Source organism: Dipteris shenzhenensis, chromosome 15 (genome assembly GCF_047967505.1).
Source record: "Dipteris shenzhenensis isolate YYH24624 ecotype China chromosome 15, Dip_SZ_1.0, whole genome shotgun sequence".
NCBI classification, from domain to species: Eukaryota; Viridiplantae; Streptophyta; class Polypodiopsida; order Gleicheniales; family Dipteridaceae; genus Dipteris; species Dipteris shenzhenensis.
This window is the reverse complement of record NC_141610.1, coordinates 39,508,782-39,523,438: the sequence shown is the minus strand read 5'-3', so window position 1 is coordinate 39,523,438 and position 14,657 is coordinate 39,508,782. Positions and strand designations below refer to the sequence as shown.

The following is a 14,657-nucleotide window of genomic DNA, read 5'->3' as shown; positions in this document are numbered from 1 at the left end:
TAAGTGAAATCTGGCCTTGTAGAGTAGCACAATTGCTAGCTTTAAATAAGACTGCAAAGCTACCCTTGGTTATCCTTTTATACATAATTGATTTTGTCAGACATTGTGGTAAAGACAAAAGGCCATGCTATCATGTACATATTTTGGACCCACTTGAAAAAGATCTTTTTATATAAAGATAAGGAGTGAGGGCTCACAATATTTCAAGTTCCAATGAGCTCCTTTTGGGGCCCCTCAAGGGACAACTATACCCTTGGCACTTTGCAGACAGCTTGGCATGCCCATGGGGGGGAGCTATACAATAAACTCTTCTTTGAAGGGCTTGTAGAAGGTGAGTATGTAGCAATGAGTAAGCCTTATTAGAGAGGCAGATAGAAAAGTGTTGATGCGGTCTTGTCATTTTCAGAAGATGCTAGGTCAAATCTACCACTATTTGAGCAAAAAGTGTACTTATGCATGATGCGATCATGGATTCTTTTGTTGTCGAGAGTGTGATATGTTGGATGGATGCTAGAAGGGGGGTGCATAACTGCGCCCTAGGGTTCTTAATGAAGACTTATAGATGGTATAGCCTATGCACATGCCATGCATTCGATTGTGGTGGTAAATGATTACAAGGCATCTTACATGGGAGCACAAGAGTTGCCATGGATGAAGGGGAGGTGAGATGAGGAGATGATGAAAATTGCCAGAATTGTGGTCTGAGAATCAAGGGAAAAATGCCTAAATTTAGCCCTCTAAGTACTCAAATAGACCGGCACAAGTTATTTGGAGGCATCCTTTCAAATTCTAGCTTATAAGTTTGGGCCCATGGGAGCCTTGAAACTAGTAACATTGGCTAATACTTGTAATATATTGAGGAAAGATTCACCCAATGGCCTACATGTCCATTACTTATTTTTCACCATAGTGGGCATGAGAAGGTGTCATGTGGTGGCATGACAAGGGCAAGGTGCATGTAAGAAGATTGCCACATGCACAACATAATGGAGGGCCAATGGGAGGACGACACTTCCGCATGTTGGGGGGAGGGGGGGGGGGGGGTAACAATGTGGGGGGGTAGGTAACCGAAGGGGGGTATGGTTAAGTAAAGGGAGAAAGGGTCAATGAGAAAAGGGATTTATAATGGCCATTGGGGCTAGCATTCCAAGCTGCTTCATCAGCAGCATCATTATCATCGTCTTTTTCATCTTCAGGTTTTTCTTCTTCACCGTTTCACTTCATCTTCTTCTTCACCATATTTCATCTTCATCAACAAGCTTCTCATGCTTCCCTCCCCAGCTTCTCCTTCATCTTCCTCACGCATTTTCCTTGCTTGCCTTTCCATCTAGCTCTCTCACCGATTTCATTCCGTTTGATCCCCCCTCCCTAATTGCTCGCTCATCCCCCCTCTTTTCCTTGCAGACCAGCTCGCTTCAGGCACCTCGACGCATTCACCGTAGCTTCGTTCCCTCCCTTTCAGGTACATTCTCTTTCGCTTCCGGATTCTGCTTAATCTCCACATACATTCTTCATCTCATGAATCACACTGCTCATTTGCTTCTTCTGCTAAACGATGCATCGGTTTCGAAACAGTCCGACCTTTGCAGTATCATTTCTTATTCGCATGCCCAGGAAGCTTGTTTGCTGTTCCGCCAGAATATTGCGGCTCGCTCCTTTTCCTCCACTCTAAAGCTGCATAGCATCCGGTCAGGTAAACTTTTCGCCTTGCAAGCTTTTTGGCGTTCACCAATCTTGCACGCTTCTCATGAGCTGTATTGGCGTTCTTCGAGTTTGCTGCGGATTGTGTTATTATCGGCTGGAAGCTCAATTTGCGTTGATAGACAGGCTCTTCCAACTCCGCATCAGTTTCTGTGTTGCACGTTTAGAGATCAGATCACAGTAACTCCGCATCAGCAGCGATTGAGCTACATCCAATATTCTACTCGCTTATCATCGGATCCTTTGGCTTTCATGCAGGCTGCCAGTTATAACCTGCTGTTGCTCCGTATTAATCCGCCGTCGAACGCCGCATCAGTGATTTAGGTGATGCTCTTCCCCCCTTCTCTCTTCAATTGTTCCTACTCGGTGGCTAACAGCAGATCTGCTCTTGCTTCGTCTCTTCATTTCAGCATCACGCTCTTTCTCGGTTCTTCCGTCCAGATTTCCGCCTCTTCTATTGATTTTGTCGCTGTTCCTCCCGGTTCCCCTCTGCAGATCCGTCAACCATGCGTGAGATTCTGCACATCCAGGCTGGCCAATGCGGCAACCAAATCGGTGCCAAGTTTTGGGAGGTAATTTGTGATGAGCATGGAATCGATACCACAGGGAGATACCAGGGTGACTCCGATCTGCAAATCGAGAGGATAAACGTGTACTACAACGAAGCTAGTGGCGGCCGTTATGTTCCCCGAGCCGTTCTCGTTGATCTAGAGCCCGGAACGATGGACAGCGTTCGAACTGGTCCGTTTGGACAGATTTTCAGGCCTGATAACTTTGTCTTTGGACAAACCGGTGCTGGCAACAACTGGGCCAAGGGTCATTACACCGAGGGAGCGGAACTCATTGATTCTGTTCTGGATGTCGTGAGGAAGGAAGCCGAAAATTGTGACTGCTTACAGGGTAAGTTCATACAGTTTTGCACTCCTGATTTGCTCTTGATTTGCGCAATCGATCTTCATCCGTCCGTACTGTCGTTGCGCATGTCCTTACAGGCTTTCAACTTTGTCATTCTCTCGGAGGAGGCACCGGATCCGGCATGGGGACGTTGTTGATCTCTAAGATCAGAGAAGAGTATCCCGACAGAATGATGCTCACATTTTCCGTTTTTCCTTCTCCTAAGGTCTCCGATACGGTAGTGGAGCCTTACAATGCCACACTCTCCGTGCATCAGCTTATCGAAAATGCCGACGAATGCATGGTTCTTGACAATGAGGCTCTATATGACATTTGCTTCCGCACATTGAAACTCACCACACCGACCTGTGAGCATTTCTTCGAATTTTTCATTAGCCGCTTGACGTTTCGTGGTCTTTGTTTTGTTTATCATGAAATTCACTCTCTGTGGTCTGAAAGGCTTTTCTTGGTGTCCTCGTTGTGAGAAATAATGATCTTCTGGTGTAGCACAGTCGGCGATCTGAACCACCTCATATCGGAAACAATGAGTGGAGTGACATGTTGTCTCCGATTCCCGGGCCAGCTCAATTCCGACCTACGCAAGCTTGCAGTCAATCTTATTCCTTTCCCGCGCCTCCACTTCTTCATGGTGGGGTTTGCACCCTTGACTTCGAGGGGATCGCAGCAATATCGGGCTCTCAGCGTCCCGGAACTGACTCAGCAAATGTGGGACGCGAAGAATATGATGTGCGCAGCTGATCCTCGTCATGGCCGATATTTGACTGCCTCTGCCATGTTTCGCGGTAAAATGAGCACTAAAGAAGTGGATGAGCAGATGATCAACGTCCAGAATAAGAACTCTTCTTACTTTGTGGAATGGATTCCCAACAATGTCAAATCGAGCGTTTGCGACATCCCTCCTACCGGGTTGAAGATGGCGTCCACGTTTATTGGCAATTCGACTGCAATTCAAGAGATGTTCAGGAGAGTGAGCGAACAGTTCACGGCCATGTTCAGGAGGAAAGCTTTCTTGCATTGGTACACAGGTGAGGGGATGGATGAAATGGAGTTCACGGAAGCAGAAAGCAATATGAACGATCTGGTGTCTGAATATCAGCAGTACCAGGACGCCAGTGCAGAGGACGAGCTCGACTACGAAGATGAAGCCGAAGAAGCTGCAAATTAGAAGAGGTTTTTGAGGACATAGCTAACGATTCAGCGTGCAAAAGCCCCTCAAAAAATCCTGTGCCCTCCGCATCCTGTCACTTTGAGACTCCAATAAGCTTCGATTTGATCCTTTGTTGCTTTTTGTGCTCGATTTCTGGTCTTGCAGGTCCATTGCTGAAGGCATGATCGCCAAGAGGGTTCATTATTTGTTGCGACACCTATGAAATTCACCAGGAAATTTTGAAATGTTTCAGCTCCTTGCATGAGTGAGATACTAACTTTTTGTGGTTTGCCTCTAGAGCAATAACTTTGGAAAAACACAATATACCTTTTACGTCTTCCTTTTGTCAATTTCAACCTCATATGTCCGAGGATTGTGGACATGTTTGCGGTAGTGCTTTTAAAATTCTAAAAAGCCACGCATAGTAAGTTTTTGAAACACAAATCCAATAACAGGGTAAAAATTTCAGTGTTCATGCCAAAGAGTTGAAGAGATGTGTACATACAGAGAAGGTGGCGGCAGGGTTAGAATAGTAGAGAAGGTGGTGGCTTTCCATTAGGAGAGGATTTGTAGACTAGGCTTGCATGTTCCCCTTTGAGTTTTAGTTGATAGACGATCTTGGGGTTTGTAGTTGCATTTGGTTGTGTCCTTGGTGGAGTGAATGTGGGCGCATGGGGAGTGATTGTTCCTATTCATTGGTTTAGAGCTCATTCTTCGGTAGCAGAATCTACGTGCTCGAGTGGTCTGACCAGTAACAGTGGCTTTTGCTTGACAATGATGCTTCGTCTTTGATGTTGGTCCAAATGTGGTCTACTATTGATTGGTAAATTATTGTTGGTTGGTTGATTATTTGAGCGCACGATTTTCCTCGTAGTATGTCCATCAAAAAGCTCGACACATGCGTGGATTTAGTCGATTTTGACGTCGCCAAGTATGATGATTAGGTTGCTCGCGTCTATTGGTGCCAGGATGTCTTCTAACCTTTCGATGAAGCAATGAAAGTTCGCCTTCGAGCTGCTATTACATGTAGTCCATTGTGTGTCTTGTTTTGGAAGATTGCGTTTATTAGCTCCATGTTAGTTAGGGTGCTTTGGCAAGTATGATTGGATCACTTCTAGAAAGGATTTGACAATCCTCCGTTTAGATTTCAAGGGAAACTTTGCCGTCGCTACTTTACAAACACAATGATCTCATCTTCGTTGCTCCATGCTATGCTTCTAGACCTTGTTGCCACAGGGCTAACAAGGACACATTATGTATCCTTATCCCAAACTGTCTTCCAATGTTGATTCCTCTAGGTAGCCAAAGAGATATGCAGGCACTCGTTTTTTGCCTGCATGGTTACGGTGAGGACATGCTCCTATGCCAAGAGATCCTGGAGGGTTTGGATCTGCATGTTGGGTCCCTCCTTGAGTCTGGCTTGCTGCTCCTCGACTTGTACCTTGCGTTCTTCTGTAGTATGAAGGCTAGATTCTACCTTGTCCAACTGGTCCATGAGGGTTTGGACCAAGGATTCATAGGCAGAAAGATCATCCTTGAGCTTAGTGATGGAAACTTCGAGCCCTAGGGAGCCAACTCAATGTGTAATATGTTACTACCCTTGTCCAAAATCTAGGGTATAGGGGGACAAGGCCCATATAGAATATGCATGGTTTCCTAAAAACATGGATTTCCTAAACACATTTCAAATCTGCAAGCGAAAAATATGAAAATCTCATGTCCCTTTTCCATAAAATATAAGGTATATATCTTTAAAAATATGCAAGATTTTAAGATTTGTACATATTTTTCATAATATGTGAAGCCCGGGGGGGGGGGGGAGGTCTTTTGGATGGGGGGGGGGGTAAAACAAAAAATGTACTAAAATATGAAAACCCATCTCCTTTCAAATTAATGTAGCGTTTTCATGTGTTACCTAAATTTTAAGATATAAAGACATATGTAAAGCTCTTTTAATATAGAACACAACCATGCTAATTTGAATAATTTATACTCATGGCATATTGTTAAATTCATCTCATCCTTAAGATTTTGATAGGTACACCCCAGGCATCTTCAATACTCCTTCACTCTGTTGAGGACGGTTTGCCGTATAGCTTGTGCGGCGACTAGAAGCGTATGGCTATCGTGCATGCACTAAGTTGTGCCTGGAGGCGAGTGGAGGATAGTTGGGAGGTGTGCTCTTGCCTCCTTTGCAAAATCATTCGCACCACCTGTAGGAGTTGGGCCATCGCACCCAATAGCAGCAGCTAGAGATCCATCTGATCGACGCGCGAGATCTGCTCGACTGACATGGTGTTGTAGTCACCTGTGGTCTGATACTAGGGTGCGTTGCAAAATTGGAGGGCTTCTATGAGTCGGTCCCACGGGGATGACAAGGAGTCGATGAGAAGGAGGCAGTCTCTTAGGGTCGAGACTTGGGGTGCAGAGGGGGTGACTTGAGTGCCTTGGACTCCGAGGTGGAGGTCAATGTGAATAGTGTCATCCCTAGGGAAGTTGTGACATTGATGGGGTCCTAGGTAGCAGCCTTGCCCTTGGAGCATGGATCAAAGTGCTCGATTTAGTGTTGCCCATGTAGAAATTCTTGCACTTGTCGGTCTTCGTATTGGGCACGCAGCTGGCTGTTAAGGGGTGGTTGAGAGGGACAGCTGGTAGGAGTGGCACTGGGCTCTATCCTTGGTCGCTTAGGTACAACCACCACTGTCTCTTTCTCTTCGGCTAGCACGGGTCATGTGGCTCCTTTGTCAGCCAACCCATATCCAATTGGCGGTTGTTGTTGCAGCATATGGTAGAGCACTAGCGTATATTGTGGAGGACTTTATCATGCGTCTTGAGGTCCTCCCGCATCTAGGTTCAGAAGTATTCTGCCAAATTGGTGAAATGCGGCACTGCCAATCATGCAAGAACGTTGGGCACGATGGATTGGTGGCGGTCCGTATGCTTGACTTGCTGGGTCAGCCCACTAGAGAGCGCGTGCCAATTTCTCAAACTCTGGCTTGGTGATCTCAGAGAAGTGAATACGGCCCTTGCGCTTCTTTCGGTCGTAGTTGCAAATCTAACCGAGGGCTTTGTGAATCTTCTTCTTCTGAGAGTACTTCTCTCGGATGATGGGGAGGCCGAAGGCAGTGTGCACCACATCCACGTTGAGGTGGTAGAAGTGGGGGGTGCCTGTTGTGTCGTGTAGGATGCCAACGTTGGTGTTTGAGTTGTAGGCCTAGAGGAATTCCTCGAGCAGCTTCATGTCCAAGTGACAAGGGAGGCAGCCCACCCACAGATCGAAGACCTATCAGTGCTAAGGAGGCTTGAACCTCTGGCTCCTCGAGGGCTTAATATGTGGCCGTGTTGTGGTAGTGGAGGGTGTAGTCATGCCCCTCATAGGGATATCAGGAGTGGATGGCGCATTCGTTGAGTTGTTGCAGCTAGGCTTCTCCAAGTGGCAAGTGCATCTGGGACCCTACAAGCTTGTACTCCCCTTGTGTTGGAGCTGGAGTAGCTTTCTGGATGTCTTAGAGGGAGTAGTTACAGTTGCTATTGATGGATCTCGAGTGACTTGCTACGTCGAGATCTCTTCCTCCATTTGTAGGTCCTCTGCTGGAATGTCACAGGGCATTCGGATTGTCACTAAGGGTGTACTTCGGGATTCGGAGGGGTCGGTGGGCTGTGAATTTAGGGGGTGGAGGCCGAGCTCTATCTAGAATTCCGAGAATTTGTTCTTGAGATTTATGGGAAAAAAGGAGGGTAGTTGCGTGAGAAAAGAGTTGGTGGAGGAGGAGGAGGTTGAGGACATTCAATGTGGGCTGGAATGCAAGCTGGAAGAGGGTTGAGGGCTGAGGAAGGTATTGCAAAAATTCTGCAGAGTTTTGTTGTTTTTGCTAAGGCGACGACTCGAGGGGATAGGGAGCCTTTTATAGTTTTTGGTATCCCTACTGCCGGGAGGATAGGCGATGGGTCGACGGGATGGGAGCTATGGCAATGGTTGGTGGGTTACCAGGAAGGCGATGGCCGTGGGGGATACCCAAAAGGCGATGATCGTGGGGATAGCAATTGTCAAAACTTGAGAGAGAGAGAGAGAGAGGGGGGGGGGGGCATGGGGAAGGAGGAGGGAGAGAAGGGGGGGGGGGGGGAAGGGTAGAGCGGGGAAGAAGGAAAAAAAAAAGAAAAAGGAGGGGGCTTTGGATGCTAAGGGCATTGTGTGAAGGGAAAAACGAGGTGAACGTACTAGGTGTCGAACAAACTTGTGAGGTCAGCGTGCAAGGATGCAAAACATGAAGATAATGCACAAAAATGTACTGGCTGTATTCACCTAATGCTAACCATGAATGTGAATGGCTGCATTGGCATATAGGGACCTGTGGGCTACATGGTGGTGCTATGCCTACCGTACAGACTCACCTAGACCTGGACGTGATGGTTATGTGGAATGCAATGGAGACAAATGACAAGTGGCTGCATACCATGTCATCAGCCAAGTAGAGCACTTGCTGAGTTTGTGCCTCATCCTGTTTGTCAGGGGTGTATGGGCAATGTGGTGTTTACTCTGATGGACTCTTTTGAGGTAGGGTACACGGGTTCTTCTATGGTTGTAACCGGTGCAAAAATAGGTTATTGTGGTACATAGGCAGGTTATGTCCAAGTAGCACTATGGGTGCTTTATTGAGTAAGGAGTCCTTTGATGGCATGTGCACGGGCCTAGAGGAAGGTTCTTGTGTGATTACCCCCTTTCTAGGGGTCGGTTCTTATGTCGCTTCCTCAATGACCTTGGCGACCTTCTCATTGAGTTGCACTATTCGTGGAATCATGGCAGTCGGGAGGCTTGGGGGCATGTTCGTTGCAACGGGCTCAAGGGTAGGTTCATATGGAATCGCATCTAGAGTTGACATAGGTTCTTGTGTCACTACCTTCTGAACCCCTGTGAGTTGGGATCGCGTATTCGGTGCTATCGGACCCAAGCGGCCAGCTCACCTTGGTAGAGCCCTGGGCTTCCAAGAGCTTTGTGGCAACCCAACGCTTGTGGGGCCGTTGTACTTGGAGTAGTAAATTCGATCCTAGCAATCGTTGAGATGATTCACCGCATTGAGGACTTCTCTTAGATGGGGCTGCCCATGTCGATGTAGGCCAAGAAGGGATCGAAGACAATTCCCCTACTTTGGTCCTTCCGAGCCATTGACTTCTTTTGAAGTGGCATCGTGCAAAGAATGGCTTCTTGCAACAGTTGTTTACAGCATTTCTAGGTGGGCGGTAGGGGTGGTAGAGTAGCTTGCAGCACGGCCCTATTGTCACTATGATTAGAAATTTGTTCTATCTGAGCCTGGACTTCCTTTAGATGGTCAGCAAGGCCAAGAACGTTGGGGGTTGCTGGGGCCTTGGAATCACCTTCGCTTGAAATTTATTTGCCTCTAGTAGCGGGTGCTGGTACTATGGGAGCGTGCCAAGATGAAGTTTACAAAGAGGAATTACTATAGTACTCCCCCCATTCATGAGAGATGTTGTTCTAGCCCTCTAGTTGATTTGGTAGTTCATGGCGTAGCACCAAGTCCTTCCTAATATCATCTGTTTATCGGTTGCCTCTGTGGGGAGAACATAAAGATGAATCTCTACTTCCAAGAGAACACCCATGAGTTTCAAGTCTGGATACCCTAATGTGCTTAAGAGTTGGTTGTTGATTGTGCGGATTGAAGCCACAACAAGGTTTAGGGTTACCTGCACTGTTTTCCATACTTCACTAGAGATGAAGTTGTGGCTCGCTACCAAATCCACGAGTGCCTAGATGTGTAAGCTTGGGCCTTGCAATTGGACATTCAACCTAGCTAGATCTACTGTTACTTCATCAATCAGTCCTGGATGTTTGAGTGTTGCCTTAAGTAAGGCCATTTGCTAACGTTTTATGATTTTGGCATTACGTGCCTTAGCTTCTTCGATGACCTGACATTTCATCTGGGCCATGTCGGCCTTAAGCTCCTTTTCCCTATGGATGGGCTGGAGGGTCTACAGGGTGAGGGGCCGTACTATCTTTTCAATTTACTCCCATTAAGGTAGCCATCCATTTCCAATCCATCCTAGGTAGCTATTTGGCATGCCCCTTGCAGAGCAATTTCCACCACACCCATGCCTGTGTATTTAAGTTTACATTTGGCATTGCGGACACTATAGAGGACTGCAAGATCTCCTTCCTCGAGGTCTTGTTTTTTAGGTTGGGATCGAACCATTTTTTGCACCATGCCTTCTCCACCTGGAGGCAATAGGCTGCATGCAACCTTGTCTCATCTAGCCATTCGAGATTGATTGAGCGCTTTGCCAAGGCATTTTTAGTGAGCCTTTCCTTGACTATAATGCAAAGGGTGGGCACTATAGATTCCATTGGTATAACTGCTTCCACCCCAAAGGCTAGGCTGAAGAGAGTGCAAGTCATGGCCACTTTGTAAGATGTTCGATAGGCCCACAAGGCTGCGGCAGGGCAATGAGCTTATGCTCCCAGTCTATATGACTGGCTTACTCGCTTCAACGATGTAAGTTATAATCTTGCAGCATGTTTTGTTGGAGCTCTCAGCCAAGCCATTTGCCCTGGGGTAGTATAGTGTCAACCTATGTATGATCATGAATTCGCTAGTCAAGATCACTATAGTTTCATTGAGGAAATGAGTTCCTTGGTCACTAACCAATTCTAAGGGACATCCAAACCATGCGATGACTTGCTCATATAAAAACTTAACTGTGGATTGCGCATTGGCTTTTCTTATGGCTCGCCCATCCACCCATTTAATTTGTGGCCAAGATAATGTATTCGGCCCCTATTCCTTAAGTTGCTGGGATTATCAGTCAATAAATTCTATCCCCCATTTCTCAAAGGGCTGATCGGTTAATATTCCCATTAGGGCATCATGTCCACTTTATGTGGGATTTGCCAAATTTGTCATATGGATGCACACTATATGCACATGAGTTAGATGCATTTTGATGTTTTGAACCTTTGAGGTTTGGTGATATTACCTTCCATTTTGGAATACACATTTGGATGCACCTAGTATTTGGTGTGTTTTTTCTCTTGTAAGTACTAGAATTTGGGATTTTGCTTTATTTGCACCATGGCATCCTCTTTCATGTCTGAGAAGGAGTTTTTTAACATTAAAAAGTTTGATAGGACAAACTCTTATTTGTGGAAAGTACATATTAGAGATGTGCTTATTCAAAACAAGTAGATTAAACCCTTGGTAGGGATTGGAGGTAACCCTACAGATATGTCTAAGGATGATTGGAATGAGTTGGATGCATTACCAAAGTCTACAGCTAGACTTCAATGATTGGAATGAGTTGGATGCATTACCAAAGTCTACAGCTAGACTTCATCTTGCAGAGTCAGTTTATTTCACAGTAGTAAATGAGCAAACTAAATGAGCAAACTGCGAAAGATTTGTGGAAGAACTTATGTGCCACTTATGAGAAGGAAACTACCTCTAATAAAGTTTACCTCATGACGAGGTTGTTTGAGCTACAGATGAAGAAAGGGGTCTCCATTTCTTCTCACTTGAATGAATTCAATACTATTTTTAGCCAGATTCATGCTCAGAAGATGAATTTTGATGTGGAGACTAAGGCAATATTTCTCTTATGCTCATTGCCATCCTCATAGGATACCTTTCGTACATCTGTTCATCAGTAACTCTTCGCCTAGTGGAGTACTGAAGTTTGATGATGTTGTGGGTAGCTTGTTGGCCGAGGCTCGGGGGGGTCACTATGTATAAACCGTCTATATCACGTGCGTTCAAGGCCTATATTTAAGGTCCCTTATCTGTAAAAAATTTCATTAATAAAATGTACCCCTTTTCTATACAAATCTGTAAATTTTTTCCAAAACTATTTTAAATAGTCCCTTATGTATATTTATTTCTGTAAATTTTAGAAATAAAAAAATTCCTTCTGTTGAACTCACGTGATAGGGTTACATATGATGAGTGACCCCCCCGAGGGCCGAGGTGATTAGATGGAAGTATAGGGATGGCAACAAGCAGGATGCAGCCTTAAATGTGCAAAGGGGTAGGTCACAATTCAGGGGGAAGTCCTAATAAAGAGGGAAGTCTCGTAGCAAATCCAAGGCACAAAACATTGAGTGTTACCATTGTGGCAAGAAGGGCCACATGAAAAAGGATTGCTACAAGATGAAAAGAGAGCAAAAGGATAAGAAAAATAATACAAATTGGAGTGCAAATAAGAAGGGAGAGAGTCCAAGGGAGAACACAAGGAAAAATGAAGATCGAGGAAATCAATGCAGTCACTGATAATAGTGACAATAACATTCTCTTCATGTCTAATCTACCTTTGCAGACTTGCTTACCACTTCCGATGATGCATATTCCTAGGATTGGATTTTGGATTCTGGTGCTTCATTCCATGTTACTCCCCATAGGGAATGGTTTCCCACTTATGACAGTGGAAAGACAGGTTATGTGCATCTTGGAAATAACTATGCATGTGACATAGTGGGAGCAAGTGACATAAAGTTTTCTTTTGCAAATGGTTCTACATTTGTTTTGAAAAATGTAAGACATGTGCCTAAGCTGACCAAGAGTCTTATTTCAGTGCCTTAGCTAGATGACACTGGTTCTCAAACCACTTTTGGCTTTCAAAATTGGAAATTCAAAAGGGGTCTATGGTTTTGGCCAGGGGTGCCAAGTGTGGGTCATTAACTGGCCCATCTGTAGACTTATGCATATCATAAAGTAGCTTATGCAACCAAGCTACCTCACATGCAGCCATTGCTGCACCCTTGTACTCAGCCTCTGTGCTCGACAAGGAACTGTAGGCTATTTCTTGCTGCTCCAAGTGACTATAGCACTCCCAAAAGAGAACACATATCCACTGGTAGATCATCTATCAAAAATACTACCAGCCCAATCAGCATCAGTGTATCCATGCAACAGTATCTGAACCCCAGCCTCATAAAATAGTCCATACTGCAATGTCGGACTTCACATACCTGAGTATGCATCTAGCCGCATCCAAATGTGGTTTCCTTGGAGCCACCATAAACTGACTTACCAATCCAATAGCATAGCTCAAATCGGGCCTGGTAATAGTCATATAAATCAAACTTCCTACTATATGTCTGTACATAGTAGGGTCTTCCAGAAGCTCACCTGCATCTGCGCTCAGCTTCACATTCTGCTCCAAAGGAACTGAAATAGGCTTACCGCCTGTCATCCCATATTTGGACAGCATGTCCAATCCATACTGCCTCTGCAAGAGCCGTATCCCACTTGGTGATCTAATCACCTCAATGCCCAAGAAATAACGTAGCTCTCCCAAATCCTTTGTCTCAAACTTCTGCTTCAATAGCATTTTCACATGAAGGATATCTTCATCACTATCACCTGTGATGATCAAATCATCAACAAAAATGACAAGCAGCATAATACCTTTCTCTGTTTTTCTCGCATGAAGTGAGAAATCTGCCTTGGAAATTTGAAAGCCAATAGTGACAAGATATTGTCCTATCTTGTCAGACTATGCTCTAGGTGCTTGCTTCAAGCCATACAAGGCTTTCTTCAACCTGTAAACAAACTCAACATAACCTGGTGGCTGCTCCATAAAGACCTCTTCTTGCAAATCACCATGCAAGAAGGCATTCTTTACATCCATCTGATGTAAAGACCATCCCTTTGATGCAGCCATAGCAATGACTGCTCTTACGGTTGCCATCCTTGCAACTGGACTGAATGTTTCTTTATAATCAATGCCATATGTCTGTGCATACCCCTTGACAACTAATCTTGCCTTGTATCTGTTCACAGAACCATCTGCATTGTGCTTCACCTTATAAACCCACTTACAGCCAATTGCATTCTTGTCTTTAGGCAAAGGCACCAATTCCCATGTAGCATTTGCTTCCAAGGCATCCATTTCTTCATCCATGGCTTTCTCCCATTTTTCTTTTCCCATGGCTTGCTCAAAAGAAGTGGGTTCTAGTTCCTATATGACTTTGACCATATAGGCATATTGAATGGCTGTAAATCCATCATATTTCAGCCTATCCATAGGATACCTAGCTCTGGTAGACCTGCGCAAAATAGGCTCACTTCCAGGTGCTCTCAAAACATCCCTGATCTTCCTTACTGCATTAAAGTTGGAGAAATTTTGGCGCTACTATAGTAGTACACCCATCGATCATCATGTCCACCCACTCTACATGCCCATGGAATGATGATGGACTTGGGCAACATTCAAAGAGCTCCTATAGAAGGACCCAAACATGTTGTACAATTTTCCTAAGTACAACTTCCCCAAAGAAATGACTCAGGAGGGATTTTGCTTCCGCCTCCAGTCATTCAATAACACATATAGCTCAGAGCTAGATCTTGCCATCATCGTCGCCGTACGTTTCAACTGCCACCTCCTCTTACTCTGCCATGATTTTCCTGCCCACATTCGCCCCATCGATGATCGCATCCACAATTTGAACAACCAGATTGTCTTTAACCCGGATGTCAGTCCGACTCAATTCCAGGACCTCCTCTCTACCTCTGCGTCCGCAATCTCCACGGGCATCACCTTTGCACTTACGAGGATATGCATGCCACACATTTTTGGAAGTAGCGCATGTACCTCACTCGCTTCACGTCACAACAGCTGGACCACTACGCCATCCTATAATCCATCCTCACCACCAACCTCCTCTAGTGCAGGTGACTTGAGGACGAATCAGCAATAGGAAAGGGGGCATGTTAACATCCATAGAGTACAACCACCAAATGTAGGGTAATCAGTGAGTAAAGGTGACCAGGCTAAATGATCTACTTCAATGGACAAGCTCAAGGGAGTTTGACCCCCAAATACCCCCAAGGCTAGTGATTACAATCAATGTGCACATAGAAAAAGTATAGCTCAAACTCAGGGAGTTTGA

At 45.3% G+C, this 14,657-nt stretch overlaps 1 protein-coding gene across 2 annotated transcripts; it reads left to right on the top strand.

Moving 5' to 3' along the window:
* Positions 1-1,147: 1,147 nt before the first annotated feature.
* On the top strand, positions 1,148-4,100 carry LOC147893793 (tubulin beta-1 chain-like). 2 transcript variants are annotated; one of them, XM_087386672.1, is made up of 7 exons: positions 1,148-1,196; positions 1,405-1,462; positions 1,576-1,693; positions 1,960-2,025; positions 2,197-2,601; positions 2,694-2,963; positions 3,108-4,100. In XM_087386672.1, the coding sequence occupies exons 5-7, from the start codon at positions 2,208-2,210 to the stop codon at positions 3,779-3,781; spliced, it is 1,338 nt and encodes a 445-aa protein (XP_087242798.1). In that variant the 5' UTR covers positions 1,148-1,196; positions 1,405-1,462; positions 1,576-1,693; positions 1,960-2,025; positions 2,197-2,207; the 3' UTR covers positions 3,782-4,100. The 2 variants fall into 2 exon arrangements, with proteins under 2 accessions (XP_087242798.1, XP_087242797.1); XM_087386671.1 differs by lacking the exon at positions 1,148-1,196 and having other exon boundaries at positions 1,203-1,462.
* Positions 4,101-14,657: the final 10,557 nt, after the last annotated feature.

What these genes read in the sequence shown, in the direction of transcription:
- LOC147893793 (XM_087386672.1), top strand. Translation starts at nt 2,208, where the DNA reads ATGCGTGAGATTCTGCACATCCAGGCTGGCCAATGCGGCAACCAAATC. An exon ending in AAATTGTGACTGCTTACAGG is followed by an intron (nt 2,602 to 2,693) that starts GTAAGTTCATAC and finishes ATGTCCTTACAG; the next exon opens with GCTTTCAACTTTGTCATTCT. An exon ending in GAAACTCACCACACCGACCT is followed by an intron (nt 2,964 to 3,107) that starts GTGAGCATTTCT and finishes GGTGTAGCACAG; the next exon opens with TCGGCGATCTGAACCACCTC.